The 20,000-nt window shown below is 37.9% G+C and overlaps 1 protein-coding gene across 2 annotated transcripts in view; it reads right to left on the bottom strand.

Moving 5' to 3' along the window:
- Positions 1 to 20,000, bottom strand: part of LOC106874369 (DNA damage-regulated autophagy modulator protein 1) — a 191,234-nt gene that overhangs the window by 16,895 nt on the left and 154,339 nt on the right. For both annotated transcript variants that reach the window (XM_089352828.1, XM_014922083.3), the window contains exon 4: positions 10,638 to 10,705. In XM_089352828.1, the coding sequence (XP_089208954.1) occupies positions 10,638 to 10,705 (68 nt within the window). The remainder of the gene's footprint in view (positions 1 to 10,637; positions 10,706 to 20,000) is intronic.

The following is a 20,000-nucleotide window of genomic DNA, read 5'->3' as shown; positions in this document are numbered from 1 at the left end:
GCGGGTTTGTTCGTTACTGTAACGGTAGCACATTTGGTCGCGAAAATTAAGAGGTGCAGGTTCGAGTCTCACGCGCACGGTAAAACCTACTTCTTTTTTCTGCCCCATTATTAGACTATTTTCTTTAGTTATTGGGCGGTGATCGCTTATAAGCATTAAGCTTATAAAATACTATAATATATATATATATATATATATATATATCTTTTACTCTTTTACTTGTTTCAGTCATTTGACTGCGGCCATGCTGGAGCACCGCCTTTAGTCGAGCAAATCGATATATATATATATATATATATATATATATATATATATATATATGTATGTATGTATGTATGTATGTATGTATGTATATATATATGTATATATATATATATATATATATATATATATATATATATATATATATATATATATATATATATATATATATATTGATGAGAAAAATCTTCATTTTTTTAGTACTTGCAAGATAATATCTATTTGAGCCTATGAAAGATATTGATTTTAATGATTACAAAAGAGAACAGAAAGCTATTATGACATTTTCCAAAACTCATAAGTAAAACGAAATCGGTAGCAGCAATTTTCAAATAAATATTTAAAACTGTTTTTAAAAATTTTTATTGTGAAAAAATTTACATTGTCAGATTTAGTTTTCTGTGTTATGGAGTATTGTAATGTTATTAAGTTGAATATATAAGTATTTGTCAATGATTAAAGTTGAAGGCCAAAATCTTGGTGAAAACCATTGCGTTATACAATCGAATAAACGGATGAACTCTACTAAGACTGAAACATTCCGGCCAACCTTGTGAGTGAAAATTGAAGCTATAATGAAAGACGCTCTGGCGAAAGGCCGTTAGTGAGATCGAACTCATGACTCCATAAATGCGAAGCAAACTTCTTAAGCATTTAGCTAGCCAAACGTCCATTCACACATACACTTACTCATTCACACATACACTTACTCATTCAGACATACACTTACTCATTCACACATACACTTACTCATTCACACATACACTTACTCATTCAGACATACACTTACTCATTCACACATACACTTACTCATTCACACATACACTTACTCATTCAGACATACACTTACTCATTCAGACATACACTTACTCATTCAGACATACACTTACTCATTCACACATACACTTACTCATTCACACATACACTTACTCATTCACACATACACTTACTCATTCACACATACACTTACTCATTCACACATACACTTACTCATTCACACATACACTTACTCATTCACACATACACTTACTCATTCAGACATGCACTTACTCATTCACACATACACTTACTCATTCAGACATACACTTACTCATTCACACATACACTTACTCATTCAGACATACACTTACTCATTCACACATACACTTACTCATTCACACATACACTTACTCATTCAGACATACACTTACTCATTCACACATACACTTACTCATTCACACATACACTTACTCATTCACACATACACTTACTCATTCAGACATACACTTACTCATTCACACATACACTTACTCATTCAGACATACACTTACTCATTCACACATACACTTACTCATTCACACATACACTTACTCATTCAGACATACACTTACTCATTCAGACATACACTTACTCATACACTTACACAAACATGTATTAGTACAAGTTATCCTTGCCTTAAACTCTTGAGCTTGTCTGCTGTTGAATGTATCTCAGCCAGCTGAACTAATCAAAAACAATCGTCTCATTTCATAGTTTGCTTTAGAATATTTAAATAAGTACGGACATAAAATACTAAGGAGACAGTAAATAGGTACAGGGTTAAACTGAATAATAAAATAATAAGATAATAAAATAAGGTATTCTTATGGCTGTTTTTATTTATTTATTTATTCTATTTCACATGTAGTTACTGGTTCCTAGCAGGTGCTTATGATGGTGCACATCATATTGACTTGACATTCATATCTCTTCCTCTCCTCATTCATATGAGGCGGTATCCCCTACAACTCAGGGCCTGCACTAACCACTTCACCAAGATGTTTCTTTCTAGAACGTCAGCTAGGGAATTCCTGGCCCATGCTTTGTCTACTGCCATCAACTGTTCAAGAGGAACATTAAACGCGTTGGTCTCCCCAAATTATTAAAAAACAAAAGAAGACAAATCACATCCTACTCTTTTCCTAAGGGAATGAGAATTAAACGTCGGTATCCTACATACGCTTAACCACCACAAGGTCCAGTCGTTGCAGCGGTGTGACGGCTTCTGTGCTTCAGTGACCCTGAGAGCTGTACCAGCGGAGCGCAAGCTCCTAGTAGAGCCTCCCATGTGAACCGGTCAAAGGACAGAAGCGAGAAACATATGACGCGTTGCAGCAAAATCCGAAAGGAAGGTGCAAAGAAAAGTAGTGATCCAACTGGAGAAAAGCAGAAAAGACAGTCCAGGATTGAGAACAACGGAGAAAAGTCGTCGATGGTCTAGGTTCCAAAGGAAACGATAAGCTTAAGTAGGTAACATTCTCTTAATATAGGAATGACCAAAAAGTCCGTTCAGTTTTTGTTGACACTAAACTTCAAGCACTCTAACAAGCTGCTAATTTCAGTATGTCTCATGCACACTCCTTAGATACTTGAAACTTCAACATATCTCGACGCGACGTTCCTTGCCCAACAGATTTCCATCTGCGACTCGTTGCAGAAACGTGAAGAAAACAGCCTTGCTTTGAAAAGAATTGTGACAGGGGGCGAAAAATGGATCTTCCATAACGATGTGAAACGCAAACAATTAACGCGGCAGCGCGGCGAACCCTCCACAAACAAACCTCCAAAGCAGGACACCACCCGAAGAAGGTTGTGTTTTCAATTTGGTGAGGTTGGAAAGGTTGTTGTCTTTTACAAGCTTATTCCAACGAACAGGACCATCAATTCGGATGTGTATTGTGACCAGCTGGACAAATTAAAAGCAGCGATGTATCAGAAGCGTCCAGCACTTACTAATCGCAAGGGCGTTATCTTTCATCAGAACAATGCCAAACCACACACTTCTTTGTTGACGCGATAGAAGTTACTGGAACTTGGCTAGAAAGTTTTACCGCACACCCCATATTCGCTCGACCTTGTACTTTCAGATCTTCACCTACTTCAGTCTCTTCAAAATTCATTGAATGGACAGTCTTTCGACTCTGAAGAGGATTTAAACATTCATATGGAGGAGATTTTCGCCAGTAAAGACAGGACATTTTTTGAGTAGAGAATTATGCATCTGTTCACAAATTGGCATAAAACACTGAGATGCAACGGTAAAACCGCTTTGTGTTTAAAACTTGTGTCTTATTTTCGCCTGAAAAACTGAACAAACTTTTAGGCCAACCTAATTTTTGCTATGGGTATGCGCAGAAACTTGCATTGGGTACAGATTTAGTCTTTCTTTGGAAAATATGTGCACATCTATGCCAGTAACAATCGCTCGAATTTCTTCAATTAAAAAAACCTTGCGTGCGCACATTTTTTTCTATCTTTCCTGGTTGTAAAACGCGCGCGTGCGTACAAACGGACATATTAGAGGGAATACTGCTCCTAAAGAGTCTCCCAAAGGATCACAACTTGTATGAATTTGATCAAAAGTCTACTTAATAACAAAACAACATTAACAACAACTACAACAACAGCAGCAGCCAAAACAATAGTAACGTAACAGAGGAGGATTTTAGATGAACAGTAATACGCAAATATTAAACTCTTAGTTTGACAAGTTGTAATTTTACTGATCCGAGGATAAATATGTTTATATAAATAATTATATCCCCTTAAGATGTGACAAACAAAACCCAACTTGTTGAAATATTTTCTTAGTTTACAACGGGTAATTAAAAACAATATAATAAACATCATTTCTAAGAAAGACTATCAGTGAAGCGTGCGTTGCAATCATGTTCCCCATTATCATTTTTTATTATTTGTTTTGAATAACATCTCATTGAATCATCGCTATCTACATCATCATCATCATCTCCTTCAGTATTAACATCATCAGCAGCAAGAGCAAACAACAACTGTAGAAGCACTGTTGCTGTCATCGTCTTCATCGCTGACAATTATTAATTTCACCCGCTTGACGTCAACTTTATCACATACATACATCGCCGTTCGTCGCTGCCGCCGCTACCACAACCACAACCACCACCACTACATCCACCACCATCATCATCATCAACTTCAACAGCAATTTCGTCACCGTCGACATCTTCATCGCTAACATTATTAATATCACCCGTTGACGTCAACTTTATCACCCTCATCGGTCTTCTCCTTCTCCTTATCATCATCTGTGTGCTAGCAATGCTAGATGTGTCAGTCATCCCATCTAGCTCTCCTCTCCTCCCTTTTCGTTTTGAACTCTGTGTGTTGGATCAAAGGTGGATCATTATCATTTGAACGTTTGTGCAGAAACACGGGAGTTATATATATGCTTTTGGTGACAACTCGATTCTTTCACCAAACTGATAAAATACACAAAACCTACATTAATATTACACACATGACTGCGTACATCTCTCAATTGAATTCATGCATGTAGGACTCTTTAACTGCAAAAATAATAAACTAGTGTCTATAAATAGATCAACAGCATAATAAATAAACTCAAAGATAAAGACGAGGGAAGACAGATAGATAAACAGGGACAAGGGTGGTTGAGAGACTAACAGTCACAGAGATTAAATAATAAACAGTGATTGATTATATTGAATATGTGAGACCCTACTATATTTGTGTTCGGTATACGGAACGCTCCTTTGAGATATACTCCTTCAGCTAAGTTATTGATATTTATAACCGTGTCACAGCATCCCTTTTATTTCTCTCTATATTGATCATAGCCTTGCCAACAGAGAGGAACATGCTCCGCTGAGGAAGTATCATAAGACGGAAAATGTCAACTGCTTTCATCAGTTGTCTTTAAAGACTAAATCTACTCACATCCACATTGTCTATATGGTCCAAAAATGTTGATAAACTGATCGTATAGGAGTTATATCCGCTGTGAGTTGGTTTTATGTCTTTAAACACCCGCAGAGGGAGTTTTGTGTACTAATTACTCAGATAATCTCAGTTCATCAAAGATTTTCAACTCACTCAGTTACGTACGCAAAACCATACCGTATTCGTGTCTGGTGTACGGAAGAAACAACGAAGCAGTAGCTTCAAACAAAGAAGACACAGGAGATTCGACTAGATGAGCTAGTTCTTTCGGCAAAACAAGATCTCTAAAGAAAATACCAACAATCTCTACTGCGAGCTGGGCAAGATGAAGATAACCGTTCCATTGAACCATCCACGATCAAAGAAGCCAAGCAGTTGTTGAGTAAGATATGGAAGAAGACTAAATGAAAAAATACACAACGAAAAAGCTGTTTAAAGCTAGCAAAAACATAATTGGCTCTCACACACTGAGAGGATAAAAATAGTTAGAAATTAACACCATTAAGAAATTGGGGAAAGAGTTTGATCCTACAGAAACTCCATGAACAGTAAATATGGCGACTACCATTTAAAGTAAGCGAGTAAAGCACAAAGCAAGACATCACGACCAGCTTCAGCTGCAGAAAATCCGGGACGACAAAGTAATGCACTAATGCACTAATGCACTAATGCACTAATGCACTGGAAGTATCCAAAAAGGATGCAAAAGGCGGAGGTAGAGAAACTGAGGAGGCACGCCAATGGCTGAAGAGCACCGAGATGAAATCAGAGACAGGGAATCTGATAATCGCTACACAAGATCAGAGTCTCACAACCAGATCCTATCACCATTGCACTAACAAGGACGGAACAGATCCACAAAGCAGGATTTGTGGAAAATATGTAAAAGCTATCGTCTGATTGGTATTAATTTTTCTCAACCACAAAAAAAAAAAAAAAAAATTAAAGGTAAAATTGACTCGAAAGGGATCTTTTTTTTAAGTCTGAATCTGTATTTGAAAAAAAAAATTAGTTGGAGAATATTTAAATTTTCCCCGCCATTACTGCTGCTGCTGTAACGTTTATCTCTTTCTATAATCTCTGACGGTACCATTTTGAACATATAACAAGAGTTCGAATGGCTGCATGCCAAAAAGAAGAAGAAAAAACGAGTAAAGAAAGACGAAGAAAATTATGTCTAAAACGAACCTTTCTTCCATCTCTGGAAAACAGATTAAATTATCCGAAAGCCTATTTTTAGTATTCAAGAGAAAACCCGGGATAATATATATATATATATTTTTTTTTAGGTAATTAGGGAGAAATATTTTTTTTCTTTGTCAGAACTCTGTCAGAGACGTCTTTCGCATGCAAATTCAAATATAATAATAATTACTTTTATTTCTTTATTGACCACACGGGTATAAACATATAGAGCGTACCACTCAGTAAAATTACAAAAACATGTGGAGATGTACATAAAGGTGGGATGGAAAAAAGTAACAAAAAAGGAAAAAAACTGATTGAAAATGATATAAAACAAAGAAAGTCATTAAGTAGGTAAGATCAGGACATCATATAATTCCAATTACCTTTAGACAGTCCTTACTACTCCCAACTGCAAGCTGGATCTTCCAAATTCATTCTTGAGCACCATCGGTTTTTGTCAAATCAAGAAGCCTCCCATATCCTTCTAAGAGTGCTCTGTTTACCATTGATAGACTGTCAGTAAGGTTTTCACCAACAGTGGATTCGGGACTTAGTACCATTTCTACCCCAACAAGTATAGTTTGTTTTCTGTCAATTATTTGGCTTCTTCAGCAATTTTGGCCCTTTCTTGGATAAATCCTCAAACTAGGACGCATTCTCCTTTGTAACTTTCTTTTTCCATATTTTTTTTTCCTTTCCTCGGAGCTAGCTCTTATCACGTACTTCCTTCATTCTGACCCACTTACCTACCTACCTAACGCTAGCAAAAATCGATTTATCGTTGTACTTGCTGGCAGAATCGTTACCGCGCAGGGCAAAATGCGTAGAGACAGATATTTCATCTGTTTTTACGTTCTGAGTTAAAGTGCTGCCGAGGTCGACTTTGCCTTTTACTCTTCGGTGTCGATAAAATAAGTACCACTTGAGCACTGGAGTCGATGTAATCGACTTACCCTTCCCCTGAAATTGCTGGCCTTGTGACAAAATTTGAAACCAATATTAACAGCTTTTATCATTTTAATTATTTTCGGAGTAGTTTTTGTGGACTTTTTATGTCCTTAAAGGCAAAATAGTTAACGTTGACGTTTGATTTTATGATACTCATGTATTGTCTGTGTTTTGTTAAGTCTAATTTTGTTTATTTGAATTTTTTGGTGGCAGCGAGGATTTTAAACAGTAATGACGGCTTAGCATCTTAATGATTACAATTTGAAGTTTGTGAGAGCGTGCACGTGTATATCTGTGTATGTGTTTATAAGTATGTGTTTATAAGTATGTTTATAATTATGTGGCATGTGTCTATACGAGCGTATTTGTGCGTGTGCGTGAATATAATGTTGATCTATGAGAAGATCTCAGACAAGAGTTTCTCACAAAGCCTCTTCATTTCATCTCCTCTTTTCTTCTACAATCTAACGTCACCTAAAATTTTACCAATGCCTACTAAAGACATCAATTAAAGAGTTGACAGAAGACGCTTAAATTTTTGACGAACAAAATATACTAAATAGATACTTGAAATAGTGTTTAGTCGTATGTTTTATAATGCAAGCTAGCAACACCGGCCAGTAAAAACAAAAGGAATTAACATCGTTTTTCTTGATATTAAATATATCTTCATGGGTAAGTGTTTTCTTTTCTAGCCTCAGGTTAATCTATAACCATCTGAGGGGAATTTAATAGAAAGAAAATTTGCAAAAGCCTTTCGTATACACATGCACACAAACACAGATCACTTGTGAGTGCTACTGGTAGCATGAAACCCAGTGAAACAAGTTGAACAGTCAGGTGGTCGGTGACTGGCTTGCTTGATGAGGAGCAACCCAGCAGAACAAAACCAAGACCTGTCAAAAGGATGGATAAACCCAGTATCGTGTCAACGACTACGTAGTAATGGTGAGTTATGGTACAGAAATAACCGGAGATGATGATGATGATGATGATGATGATGATGATGACTGAGAGTGATGGTTAGACTTGTTCTCTTTAGTTGGGCCAAAAGCATCTAGATTTGTAAAAAAATCACTTTTAAAAATCATGGTAGATCAAGCCAATAAAACATTTTTATCTATAACCTTTTGTAATGCATGTAACAACCATTGTTATTGGTGTTTGTTTTGTTTATAGTGGCCAAGTAAAAGTTGTGTGGTACAAGTCAATAGTTTCCTTTTTTACGGATATCAAACATCTTGTCCGTACACAGGTATTGCTTCATAACGTAGCTGTCATTTCACGGCTATTTAACTGGCAATGGTTATACCCATTAATCAGTCTCAAAAACGCGCTCGATTATGTTTGGATCAATGGTGCCGTTTAGGTGTGTCTTGCTCGCATCAACTTTGGTCATCTGTTTTCACCGGTGCTTACACAGTCGCGCAACAGAAGTCTGCACTATCTAGTTGTTTGGTTTTATATGGTCCCTTGTGTTGGGGTGGCTTTACGTATTAGCGGTTCGTACCGGGAGATGCGCGTCATTGCCACTCACTTGCTCCTCACGGTCATGTAAGCTATTCAACAGATTCGCACGATTATTTCCGAATGTGTTCTTTTTATCGAATGCTTGCGGCACCAGTACGAATTTTTAGCCGACTTTCAATGCGCATACACTTTCCATGTACGCTTGTATGAAAGTACGTAAGTACACACACACACATACGTGCATGCGTACATACACACATGCATGCATGCATGCATACATATGCGCGCACACACAATCACAAACGTGTTACCAGTTCAAATATGTTAGAAGCATATTCGAACCCGCATTTTGTCATAGGTAAAATTTCTCGTTGTAGGCAGACGGGTGTAAACACATCACTGCTTAGTACTTTCATTCCGTATAATTTATACATATATATGTGTGCGTGTGCGTGTGTGTGTGTGTGTGTGTGTGTGTGTGTGTGTGTGTGTGTATGTATGTATATATATATATATATATATATATATATATATATATATATATATATATATATATATATCGAGAGAGAGAGAGAGAGAGAGAGAGAGCTTAAAACGTATATACTCCATCTTATCACGATATATATTGTATACATGTTGTCGGTTCCGCTAAATTGTACGTAGGATAATTGAATTAGTTGGGTTGATAGTACAACTTTTCGAAACACCAAACCGTTTATCATCAAATCTATGTAAAATCGACCGATAAATTGCTTATGCAAATAAAGTAATTTCGGTTAATTTCACAAGATATTTTCCGATTTTTTTTTCCTTTTTTAAATGGCAAAATGTAACATAAAATTAAACATTAAATTGGTTTCATCTCATAAATTTAAATGGCAGTAGTCACTGCATCACATTTATAAACAACTGAAGCTAAAAGAATCAAATGCACCATTTCAATCAATTAAAGATTATTGAAATTCAGACACCAGTGTAATTTCTGATTTTACCTTTAATTTTGTAATAAAATACTTCAATAAATAAATCTGTAATGTAGATAAATTTTCTAAAATTGCAGTTTTGTATCAAACTCTGAATAGTCGTGATTTTATTTTCATTATAGACTAAATTAATATGGAACTGACATGAATAATTTCTTTTTCTTAAACCAAATGACACAAGTTGTTATCGGTGAGTAATTTAAAGTGTCCGCAACTCATTGAAGGAACATATGGTAAAGCGTGAGTACTTAAAGAATATCAAGGAGAATTGAAAAACCTCGTTGTCAAACAAAAGCATGCAGATACATACAATTCTAATATAGGCACAAGGCCTGACATTTCGGAGGAGGGGACTAGTCGATTACATCAACCCCGGTGCTCGACTGGTACTTACTTTATCGACCCCAGCTGAATTTGAACTCAGAACGTAAAGACGAACGAAATGTCACTAAGCATTTCGCCCGGCGTGCTAACGATTTTGCCGGCTCGCCATCTTCATATTGATACATACAATAAAAAACAAAAAAAAAAAAAAGAAAGTAGCTCAACCTAAGTGGAACACAGGTAAATTATACGTATACATAGCATATCATACGAACAAAAGTGTTTCATATTCGTAAGATATTACTATGTTATGTTTATGTTATTTTGAATGTCTTTTCGTTCGTAACAATGGCGAATGAACGAACAAACGTCTGTATAGTTTTCTAATATGCCGTCAAATAATTATCAAAACAACAAACACTCCTTTATTGGTTCCAGTCTCTGGTCTTTGATTCATGGTGTAACACAACCATAGCTAATATATTTAACTCTCATTAGGTCAATCTGCTTTACTTCAAGCATAATAGCTACTACAGAATAGTAAGGCACAAGTGTTTCTCCAGTAAAACAATATTAAATAAGATCACTACAGAAGAATTTCTACAACTACTTTAATTACTATATTTAGCAACAAATGCATTAACGTCTTCCTACTCCATCCTCATCACTAGCAGGTTTTCAAGAAGTAAAGAAAAAAAGCAGTACTTTTCTAATGATGTTACTTACTTAATAAGGCAAGTATATTGAGTAGTTGTCCGAATACGCAGCTCTCTGGAGGGTATGTCCCAGTGTCACTGCAAAGAAGAATAGACATAGAATGAGGAGTTGGAACTAAAATATGTTATATTGAATCACTCATGAAGGCACGAATATAAGAATTAATAGTTAGGGCGTTGGGATCAAGATCATCATAAGTTCGAATTTTAGGACCGGGTGACGCTAGTCCTTCAACAAGGTATTTCATTCCAAACTGCTCCACTCAAATTAGCTGAAAAAGATTATCAGCAACAGCTAGAGGAATTGCCATGCAATGCTTGGTGCCCTGTTCAAGGGAAAAAGCCTACACAACCAGAGGCTGAAATTGATGAATCCGCGATTCCGTGAATCCACGATTACGTAAACCCGGAGTAGTGAGCCTGTTACCTTGATACATGTGTGTGTGTATACATACATACAACGCGCGCGCGCGCTAATATCGAACAGTGAGAATGAGTGGTCATTTGTGGATGAGATTCTTTACAATTGTTCGAGGGTACCACATGGGAACGTTGGTACTAGTCTCCATGTTTGTGCATGTGTGTGGTATCTTTGTATTTGCTCTTCACTTCCACTCGACAATCAACGATGGTTATTTTACGTCTCTGTAAATAAGCATAATTACTGGAACCGATGCATTCAACTAAAACGTTCAAGGCGGTGCCACAGCACGGCTGCAGTCCAATGAGTGAAGGAAGTAAAAGGTAAAAGACAAACGTGTATTTCAAGAGAGAGAGAAAGAAAGAGAGAGAGAGAGAGAGAGAGAGAGAGAGAGAGAGAGAGAGAAAGTGTGTGTGTGTGTGTGTGTGTGTGTGTGTGTGTGTGTGTGTGTGTGTGTGTGTGTGTGTGTGTGTGTGTGTGTGTGTGTGTGTGTGTGTGTGTGTGTGTGTACAGAGGGGGCTGGGCTTGTTGAATTCTCAGTCGGTCAGGTGAAAGTATGTAATTAAGAAGATACCTGAAGCGTTGTGTTCGTATTGACTGAGAAACTTCCGAAATCACCAACTCATTTCAATTATCAACATTAAGCCACTTTCCTCCACTTAAGACGTTCATGTCCAAGCGAAAGATATAAACGTCACACAATCTCATATATAAATTTGTGATTTTATGATTAAGTAGGAAATCAATTAAATGTAATTGCAATAAGACACAAAATTAATTTACCAGTCTGATTAAATATATCCTGTTTACCAAGAGTTGATTTATCACATCATTTTATCTCTTCTGAACTTAAAGACAAGCCCAACATTTTGAGTAACATTTGCTAATAGAAACACCATTTTTGTTTCATTTAGAACGAAATTCCTGTTTATGATGTTCAGTTTCTTCGTTCTACATTCTAAGACAGAATCTCAGTTGAGTCGAGCTTGCTTTTCCTCCTGAGTCGGTAGAAATCACGAGTTGCTGCTTGACCTCTACTCAGTCGTACTCCATCGAGTATAGGATAGCTATAACAGCTTTAACCAGAAATATTCCAGCTTCGACATTCCTGTCCATTTTAGCGTATCTATGGCATTTTCCAACATGTACTTCCTTCTTTTTAAGAATATAGGAGTGTAACTTGAGGGAAACTTGATTCTTATTTCTAGCAAGTTGAGTGACCACGTAGAAGCTTACTAGCTGGCGCTTCAGTGCATGTAGAGATACTTCAAACACGTGTGTGTGTGTGTATATATATATATATATATATATATATATATATATATATATATATATATATATATATATATATATATATATGTATGTATGTATGTATGTATGTATGTATGTATGTATGTATGTATGTATGTGTGTGTGTGCGTGTGTCTTTGTCTCTTTGTTCCCCCACCACCGTAACTTGACAACCGATGCTGGTATGTTTACGTCCACGTAAACCAGCGGATTCGCAAAAGAGATCGATAGAGTAAGTACCAGCCTTACAAAGAATAAGTCCCGGGGACGATTTCTTCGACCAAAATGCGGTGCTCCAATACGGCTGCAGTCAAATGACAGAAACAGGTAAAAGAACAAAAGAATATATATGTAACAACCACGTGTTTATATAAACAAACTTACAATATATTTGGTCTTTTTTTTTTAGAAGCGTCGAATGTATATCGTTAGATACGGACAAGAAAATGATATTTTCGAACACAGTATCGCTGTTAAAACAACGGAAAAATTCGGTATTAATACCCTTATCAAGGCGGAAAAAGTTGTCAACAAACAGTCATATATATAAGTTGTTACATTTCTTTCTTTCTGGTATATGCATTGTTGTGATAAACGGGTGTTTAAAGAAGCCTTCATATGTACAGAACATATTCTTTTTGGTGGGGTTTCAAATGTTTCCTTTACTATTTTTTTATATATTTATTTTAGATTGCTTAAATGTCAACATACTGAAGGTCTGCATCTCTCTAAAAGAGAGATCTGACCCTTATATAGAAAGAAGAGATTAGAGGAAAGAAAGGGAGAGGGCCAGACAAAAACAAAGAAAGGTATTATATATAAGTGTATTCATTGTGTGTGTGTGTGTGTGTGTGTATAAGCGGTGCAAATCGAGTAGTGAATATTAATGCGGATGTGTTATTTTAAGCATACATGGCATTTCAAATAGGCAGTGTGTCTCTGCTTGGTGTGAGTGTGCCTGAGAGTGATGGGTTTATATTGGTATATGTTTAAGGCGGCGAGCTGGCAGAAACGTTAGCACGCCGGATGAAATGCTTATCGGTATTTCGTCTGCAGTTACGTTCTGAGTTCAAATTCCGCCGAGGTCGACTTTGCCTTTCATCCTTTCGGGGTCGATTAAATAAGTACCAGTTACGCACTGGGGTCGATGTAATCGACTTAATCCCTTTGTCTATCCTTGTTTGTCCCCTCTATGTTTAGTCCCTTGTGGGCAATAAAGAAATAAGAAACGTTAGCAAGCCGAGCGAAATGCGTAACGGTATTTCGTCTGTCTTTACGTTCTGAGTTCAAATACCGCCGAGGTCGACTTTGCCTTTCATCCTTTCGGGGGTCGATAAATTAAGTATCAGTTGCGCACTGGAGGCGATCTGAGTGGGTAAGTCGATTATATTGACTCCGGTTCGCAACTGATACGTATTTTATCGACTCCGAAAGAATGAAAGTTAAAGTCAACCTCGGCGGAGTTTGAATTCGGAACGTAAAGAAGGACGAAATGCTTGGCTGACTCTTGGTTGTAAACAGCTTCAAGCCACGATTCTCTCTATGACCAGAAATAAGTAACTAATCTCTGATGAAGCCTTAACAAAATCTGACACTAGTCAGGTCGGTTTCTTTTTCTGTCCCATATGAATCCACATGCTAATAATTTTACGTTACACTTCTCTATCCATCGACATACATGGATGTATGTATAATTTGAATGACTTCAAAAAACGCCAACAGCTAAAAAAGAATCTAATAGTTCATCAGGTTATCATAGTGGCAGCCGAACGTATACTTTATCTCATGATACTGGATACTTTTCGTTAGTTTGCTGCTACTATAGATATATATTGTGTATGTATGTATGTCTCTTCTATTTTTATAATTATCATAAATCCTCCACCGAGGAAGGAGCCGGTTTCCAACAAAGATACAAGGCCCCATCTTTGGGATGTAGTTAACACAGGCAAATTCACATTTGGAGCTTGAGAAAAGTCTTGCATATTTTTACTGCTCCACTCACAGATTGCACTTGTAATGTACGAATCAGCCGGTCAGTTTCTCTTTCTGAAAATCCCAGTTTATCCAGATTCTCCTTTAAGCATTTACTAACAAAACCTAATGTTCCAATTATTATTGGTGTGAATATGAAAAATCATAGTCTGGATGCAGAAACTGGATGTTTCGAAGCAGTTGTCCATAGATATCCTCTTTTACTTTGATTTTCAAAGAGATATTCATATCTGCAGGGCAGCTAACCACTATGATGGTGCATACCTTTGATTCCCTGTCCCAAACAACAATATCCGGCCTGTTGTGTTTACATTTGGCAGAGGCTTTGATGGGTATGTATGTATGTATGTATGTATGTATGTATGTATATGGGGGGTGTATAAGGGCCATTATTCCGAGTTCTTTCGCAGGACATACAAAAACTGAAAGACCGCTGCAATAAGTGTGTAAATCTGAGAGGAGAATATGTTGAATAAAATCATAATTAAATTGATCCTCCTGTATTTTCTTTTTACCCAAAGCCAGGAACTTAACAGCACCCCTCGTGTGTGTGTGTGTGTGTGTGTGTGTGTGTGTGTGTGTGTGTGTGTGTGTAAGAATTACAGTGTAGCTTCGAAGTTTTGCGTCAACAGCTCATCAGAGAGTGGAAAACAAGGCGGAATACTCGAATATAAAAGAATCCGTTGAAAGTAGGTTGAAGTAATAAATGGATAGGATGATTATTGAAGTCACATTCTTTTTTTTTAGTAAGGCGCAGGAGTGGCTGTGTGGTAAGTAGCTTGCTTACCAACCATATGGTTCCGGGTTCAGTCCCACTGCATGGCACCTTGGGCAAGTGTCTTCTACTATAGCCTTGGGTCAACTAAAACCTTGTGAGTAGATTTGGTAGACGGAAACTGAAAGAAGCCCGTCGTATATATGTATATGTATATATATATATATATATATATGTGTGTGTGTGTGTGTTTGTGTGTCTGTGTTTGTCACCCCAACATTGCTTGACAACCGATGCTGGTGTGTTAATGTCCCCGTAACTTAGCGGTTCGGCAAAAGAGACCGATAGAATAAGTACTAGGCTTACAAAGAATAAGTCCTGGGGTCGATTTGCTCGACTAAAGGCGGTGCTCCAGCATGGCCGCAGTCAAATGACTGAAACAAGTAAAAGAGAGTAAAACTAAGAAAGAAAGGAAGAGAAAAACGGATAGGAACGGGAATAAGTGTGCGTGCGAGTGTATGCGTGTTCATTCACGAGTAAGGTAAATAGGATTACATAATTACAATCGTGTTTTCGTTTAATTGCACTTTTCGGACTGCACTCATGCAAGATTTCTAGCCATCCCAGCCACTACGTGCATGCTTCCGTGTTCTCTCGTTGGTTCTGAGTATTCAGTACTTTTTTTTATGTCTATGTGTGTGCGCGCGCATATAGTTGTATGTCTGTGCGTGTGCGCGAGAAAGAGAGACAGAAATAATCCTTCCTACGATAGTAGAAATTTGGTAGGGAGGGGACTAGTCGATTACATAGCCCCCAGCACTTATTTCATCGACCCCCGAAAGGATGAAAGGTAAAGTTGACCTCGTCGAAATTTGAACTTAGAACGAAGCGGCAGACGAAATACCGCTAAGCATTACGCCCGGCGTGCTAACGATTCTGCCAACTCGACGCCTTGCAACCGAGAGAAATAACAGAATGATAAAACAATGAGAAGCAAGTAAATGGGGAGAGAGAAAAAATGTGTGTGTGTGTGTGTGTGTGTGTGTGTGTGTGTGTGTGTGTGTGTGCGTGCGTGTGTGTTTACGTCTGTCAATGTACGAGTTTGTATGCGTTTTGAGTATTCGCATGTGTTTTTGTGTGTGTGTTAGTGGGAGACAAATTTTATGATAAGCATAAGTAATACATTTCGATAAGTACATTACTGCGGATTAAGATGAAATTATTGATTAATATTGATGTTTCCTCGCTGATTTGAATACCATTTAATTGAAGAATGATAAAACTATCTCTTCGCATGTGTTATTTGTGTATGTGGGTTTATGTGTGTGCATATGTGCGTGTGTGTGTATATATATATATATATATATATATATAAGTGTGCATGTGTATATATTTTTCTTTCAGTTTTTTTTTCTACTTGTTTCAGTCATTAGACGGTGGCCACGCTGGGGTACCGCCTTTAAGAATGTTAGTCGAACGAATCGATCTCATTACTTTATAATTTAAGTCTAGTACTCATTTTATTGGTAACTTTTGTCAAATTACTAAGTTTCAGGTCTAAACACGCCAACACCCGTTGTCAAACGGTGGTAAGAGACAAACACAAATACGAAGATAGAAAGGTACACACGCGCGCGCACGTGCATGTGTATAGACAGGCTTCTTTCTGTCTCCGACAACCAAATCCATCTACTCACAAGGCTTTGGTCAACCAGGGACTATAGTAGAAGATACCTGCCCAGGATCATGTGATTGGAAAGCAAACTTCTTACCACACAGCCACGGAGTGCGCACGCTATGTATATGCGGAGGAGTTAGCGTGTGTGCATATGCCTGTGCGCGCCACGCGTGGGTGGGAGTTTAAAGCTGATCAAGAAGAATATTCGGCTAATAACTAGTCGTTAACTGTTTCAATTTGCTTCGATCAATTACCAATTCCGACTTCTTAAGTTTCAAATATGACAAGTGATTAAGATAGCTCTATAGCTGGATCAGTGAAAAATAACGGAAGAACGCATTACGAATATTATCTAAAAGACACTAATACAAACCACGTTTGTAGTTTGGAATTAGGATTTTCTTTCTTTCCTTTTTATATTGCTTTAACAGATTACTCGTGTCGAGAGTGTGATTCCTGGCGGCACGTTGTGTCCATAAGCAAAACGCTATATTTCACGTTGCTTTAGGTCCGCTCAGCTGGCAAAAATGAGTTGTACCTAACATTCAAAGAGCCAGCCTTGTCATATTCTGTGTCATGCTAAATCTCCCAGAGAACTACGTTAAGTGTACGCGTGTCTGTGGAGTGCTCAGCCATTTGCACGTTAATTTCATGAGCTGGCTGTTCCGTTGATCGGATCAACTGGAACCCTCGTCGTCGTAACCGACGGAGTGCTAGTGATAATCCTTTCTACTATGAGCAAACGGGGTAATCTTCAAGTTTAGGGGGATAAAAAAAATAAATAAAAATATTCAAGGGAAGTAACTGAACGTCTTACCAGTATTATCCGTTTTCTTCTAGCTGTTTATAAATAAATCACACCCTAACCCTAATCCTAACTCTAATCCTAACGTCAATCAAATCACGTGTGTGATTTATTTATAAACAGAGATGTACGGAGAATACTGGTAAGACGTTCAGTTACTTCCCTTGAATATTTTAATTATTTTTTTTATCCCCCTAAACTTGAAGATTACCAGCAAACGGCCTGAAATTTGAAGGGGAGGGACTAGTCGATTACACCGACCCCAGTGATTCACTGGTACTTAATTTATCGACCCTGAAAAGAGGAAAGGCAAAAATCGACCTCGCAGGAATTCGAACTCAGAACGTAGCAACGAATGAAATACCGCTAAGCATTTCATCCAACGTGCTTACGATTCTGCCAGCTCGCCGCCTTTTGAGTGCCAGTAATAATAATAATAATAACTAATTCCAACTTGAAGTCAGTTTTAGGTCAATGATACATCCAAGCATTATTGTAAACCAGAAAAGAAACAAAACTAACCCAAATGTATGGGTGGAAGGAGCAGAAACACCTACAGAGCTGCTTCACCGCCTGATGAGTCGTCGACTTCTGCGTTTGGAGACGGAGTACAGCAGCATCTTCAGCATACTAGTGTTTATCCTAAAAAAAATATCTAATGAGAACTGTGTCCAATATATGGTGCATACAGCGATTGTCCGTTTACCCATCAGGTAAGGCTCGACTGAGCAGACTTACGGTCAAGCACATACTAGACTTGACTATATGTTATCTTCCATCTTTCGCTTGCTTCATTCACTGGATTGTGGCCGTGCTGAGGCAGTGCTCCACCTTCAAGGGTTTTAGTCGAGCAGATAGACCGTCAGTACTTATTTCCGTGTCTGGCGCTTATTCTACGGGTCTCTTATTGCCGAACTACAAAGTTACAAGGATGTAAACAAACCAGCACTGGTTGTCAAACAGTAGGGAGAGGGACAAACGTAGCCATAAGGACACACAAATACACACATACACTCGCTCTCTCTCTCTCTCTCTCTCTCTCTCTCTCTCTCTCTCTCTCTCTCTCTCTCTCTCTCAAACAGACACATACACTCGTGCTCACACACACACAGGCCTCTATACAGCTTCCGTCTACCAAATTTACTAACACGGTATTGTGAGGCCCGAGGTTATGGTAGAAGACACTTGCGTAAGGTGATGTGTAGTAGGACTGAGCCTAAACCATGTGGTTGCAAAGCGAGCTTCTTAACTATACTGCTCTGGCGTTTTTTCATTTATCGATTTAAGACAGTAAGGTATGATTTGGTGGAGGCTTGGCTGCTATCTCAAGCAGATCGTACAACTGCGGAGAGTCTGACTCGTTGAGTTATAATATACATGGTTAGAAGGCGGCGAGCTGGTAGAATCGTTAACGCGCCGGGCAAAATGCTCAGCGGCATTTCGCCTGTCTTTACGTTCTGAGTTCAAATTTCGTTGAGGTCGACTTTGCTTTTCATCCTTTCGGGGTCGATAATAAATTAAATACCAGTGAGACACTGGGGTCGATGTGATCGACTTAGCCTTTCCCTGAAATTTCAGACCTAGTGCCTTTAGTAGAAAGGAATATATATGTTTAGTTATATGTGTGTGAATGTCTATATGTGAGTGCGTGTATGAGTATATGAGTGCGTGTGTGTTTTATAGACGTATGAAAATAAATATCACACATGTCTTATAAGACTATAGATTCTCTGGGAACTGGCTTCTCAGTTTTGATTCTGAACCAAGATCTGGTATTATCAGCTAATAACTCTTAGGTTTTGAACAATAGCTTGATGGATGTTAATATGAATGACACAAATGGACTTAACCAAAAGTTGGTCAAGAATGTCTGTGATAGAAGGAAGAGCATTACCATCCCAGGGGTGGGAATATGGTATTCTACTGTAGCACATATCTCCCTCCTTATAGAAGATCAACAATTGTTTAGTAATTCAGTTAATCACATTTGAAAGTTTAGAGATCGTTTATTTAAAAGGGCATAATACCAAAGGTATCGGAATGTTGGTCACCCAATATATACATTATTTTAAATAAGAAATGCATGTAAAGTTTAGAATTCTGAACAAGAGTAATAGTTTGCGGGATTTTATTGTTTATATATATTTGTGGCCCTAGATCTTTCATCTGCTTGTTTCAGTCATTATACTGCGGCCTTGCGGGGGGCCTTGAAAAGTTTAGTCGAACAAATCGGCCCCAGTACTTATTTTTTTTCTTTAGCCTAGTACTTATTCTATCAATATTTTTCGCTAAACCGCTAAGTTACGGGGATGTAAACAAACCAACGCCGGTTATCAAGCGGTAGTGGGGAACACACAAACACACACTCACATACACGCACGCACACACGCGTGCACACACACACACACACACACACACACACACACACACAAACAAACACACACACACGCGTGTGTGTGTGTATGTGTG

This window comes from Octopus bimaculoides, chromosome 5 (genome assembly GCF_046866305.1).
Source record: "Octopus bimaculoides isolate indiv1 chromosome 5, ASM4686630v1, whole genome shotgun sequence".
Taxonomy (NCBI): Eukaryota; Metazoa; Mollusca; class Cephalopoda; order Octopoda; family Octopodidae; genus Octopus; species Octopus bimaculoides.
The sequence above is the reverse complement of the archived record's forward strand: the minus strand, read 5'-3'. Positions and strand labels throughout refer to the sequence as shown.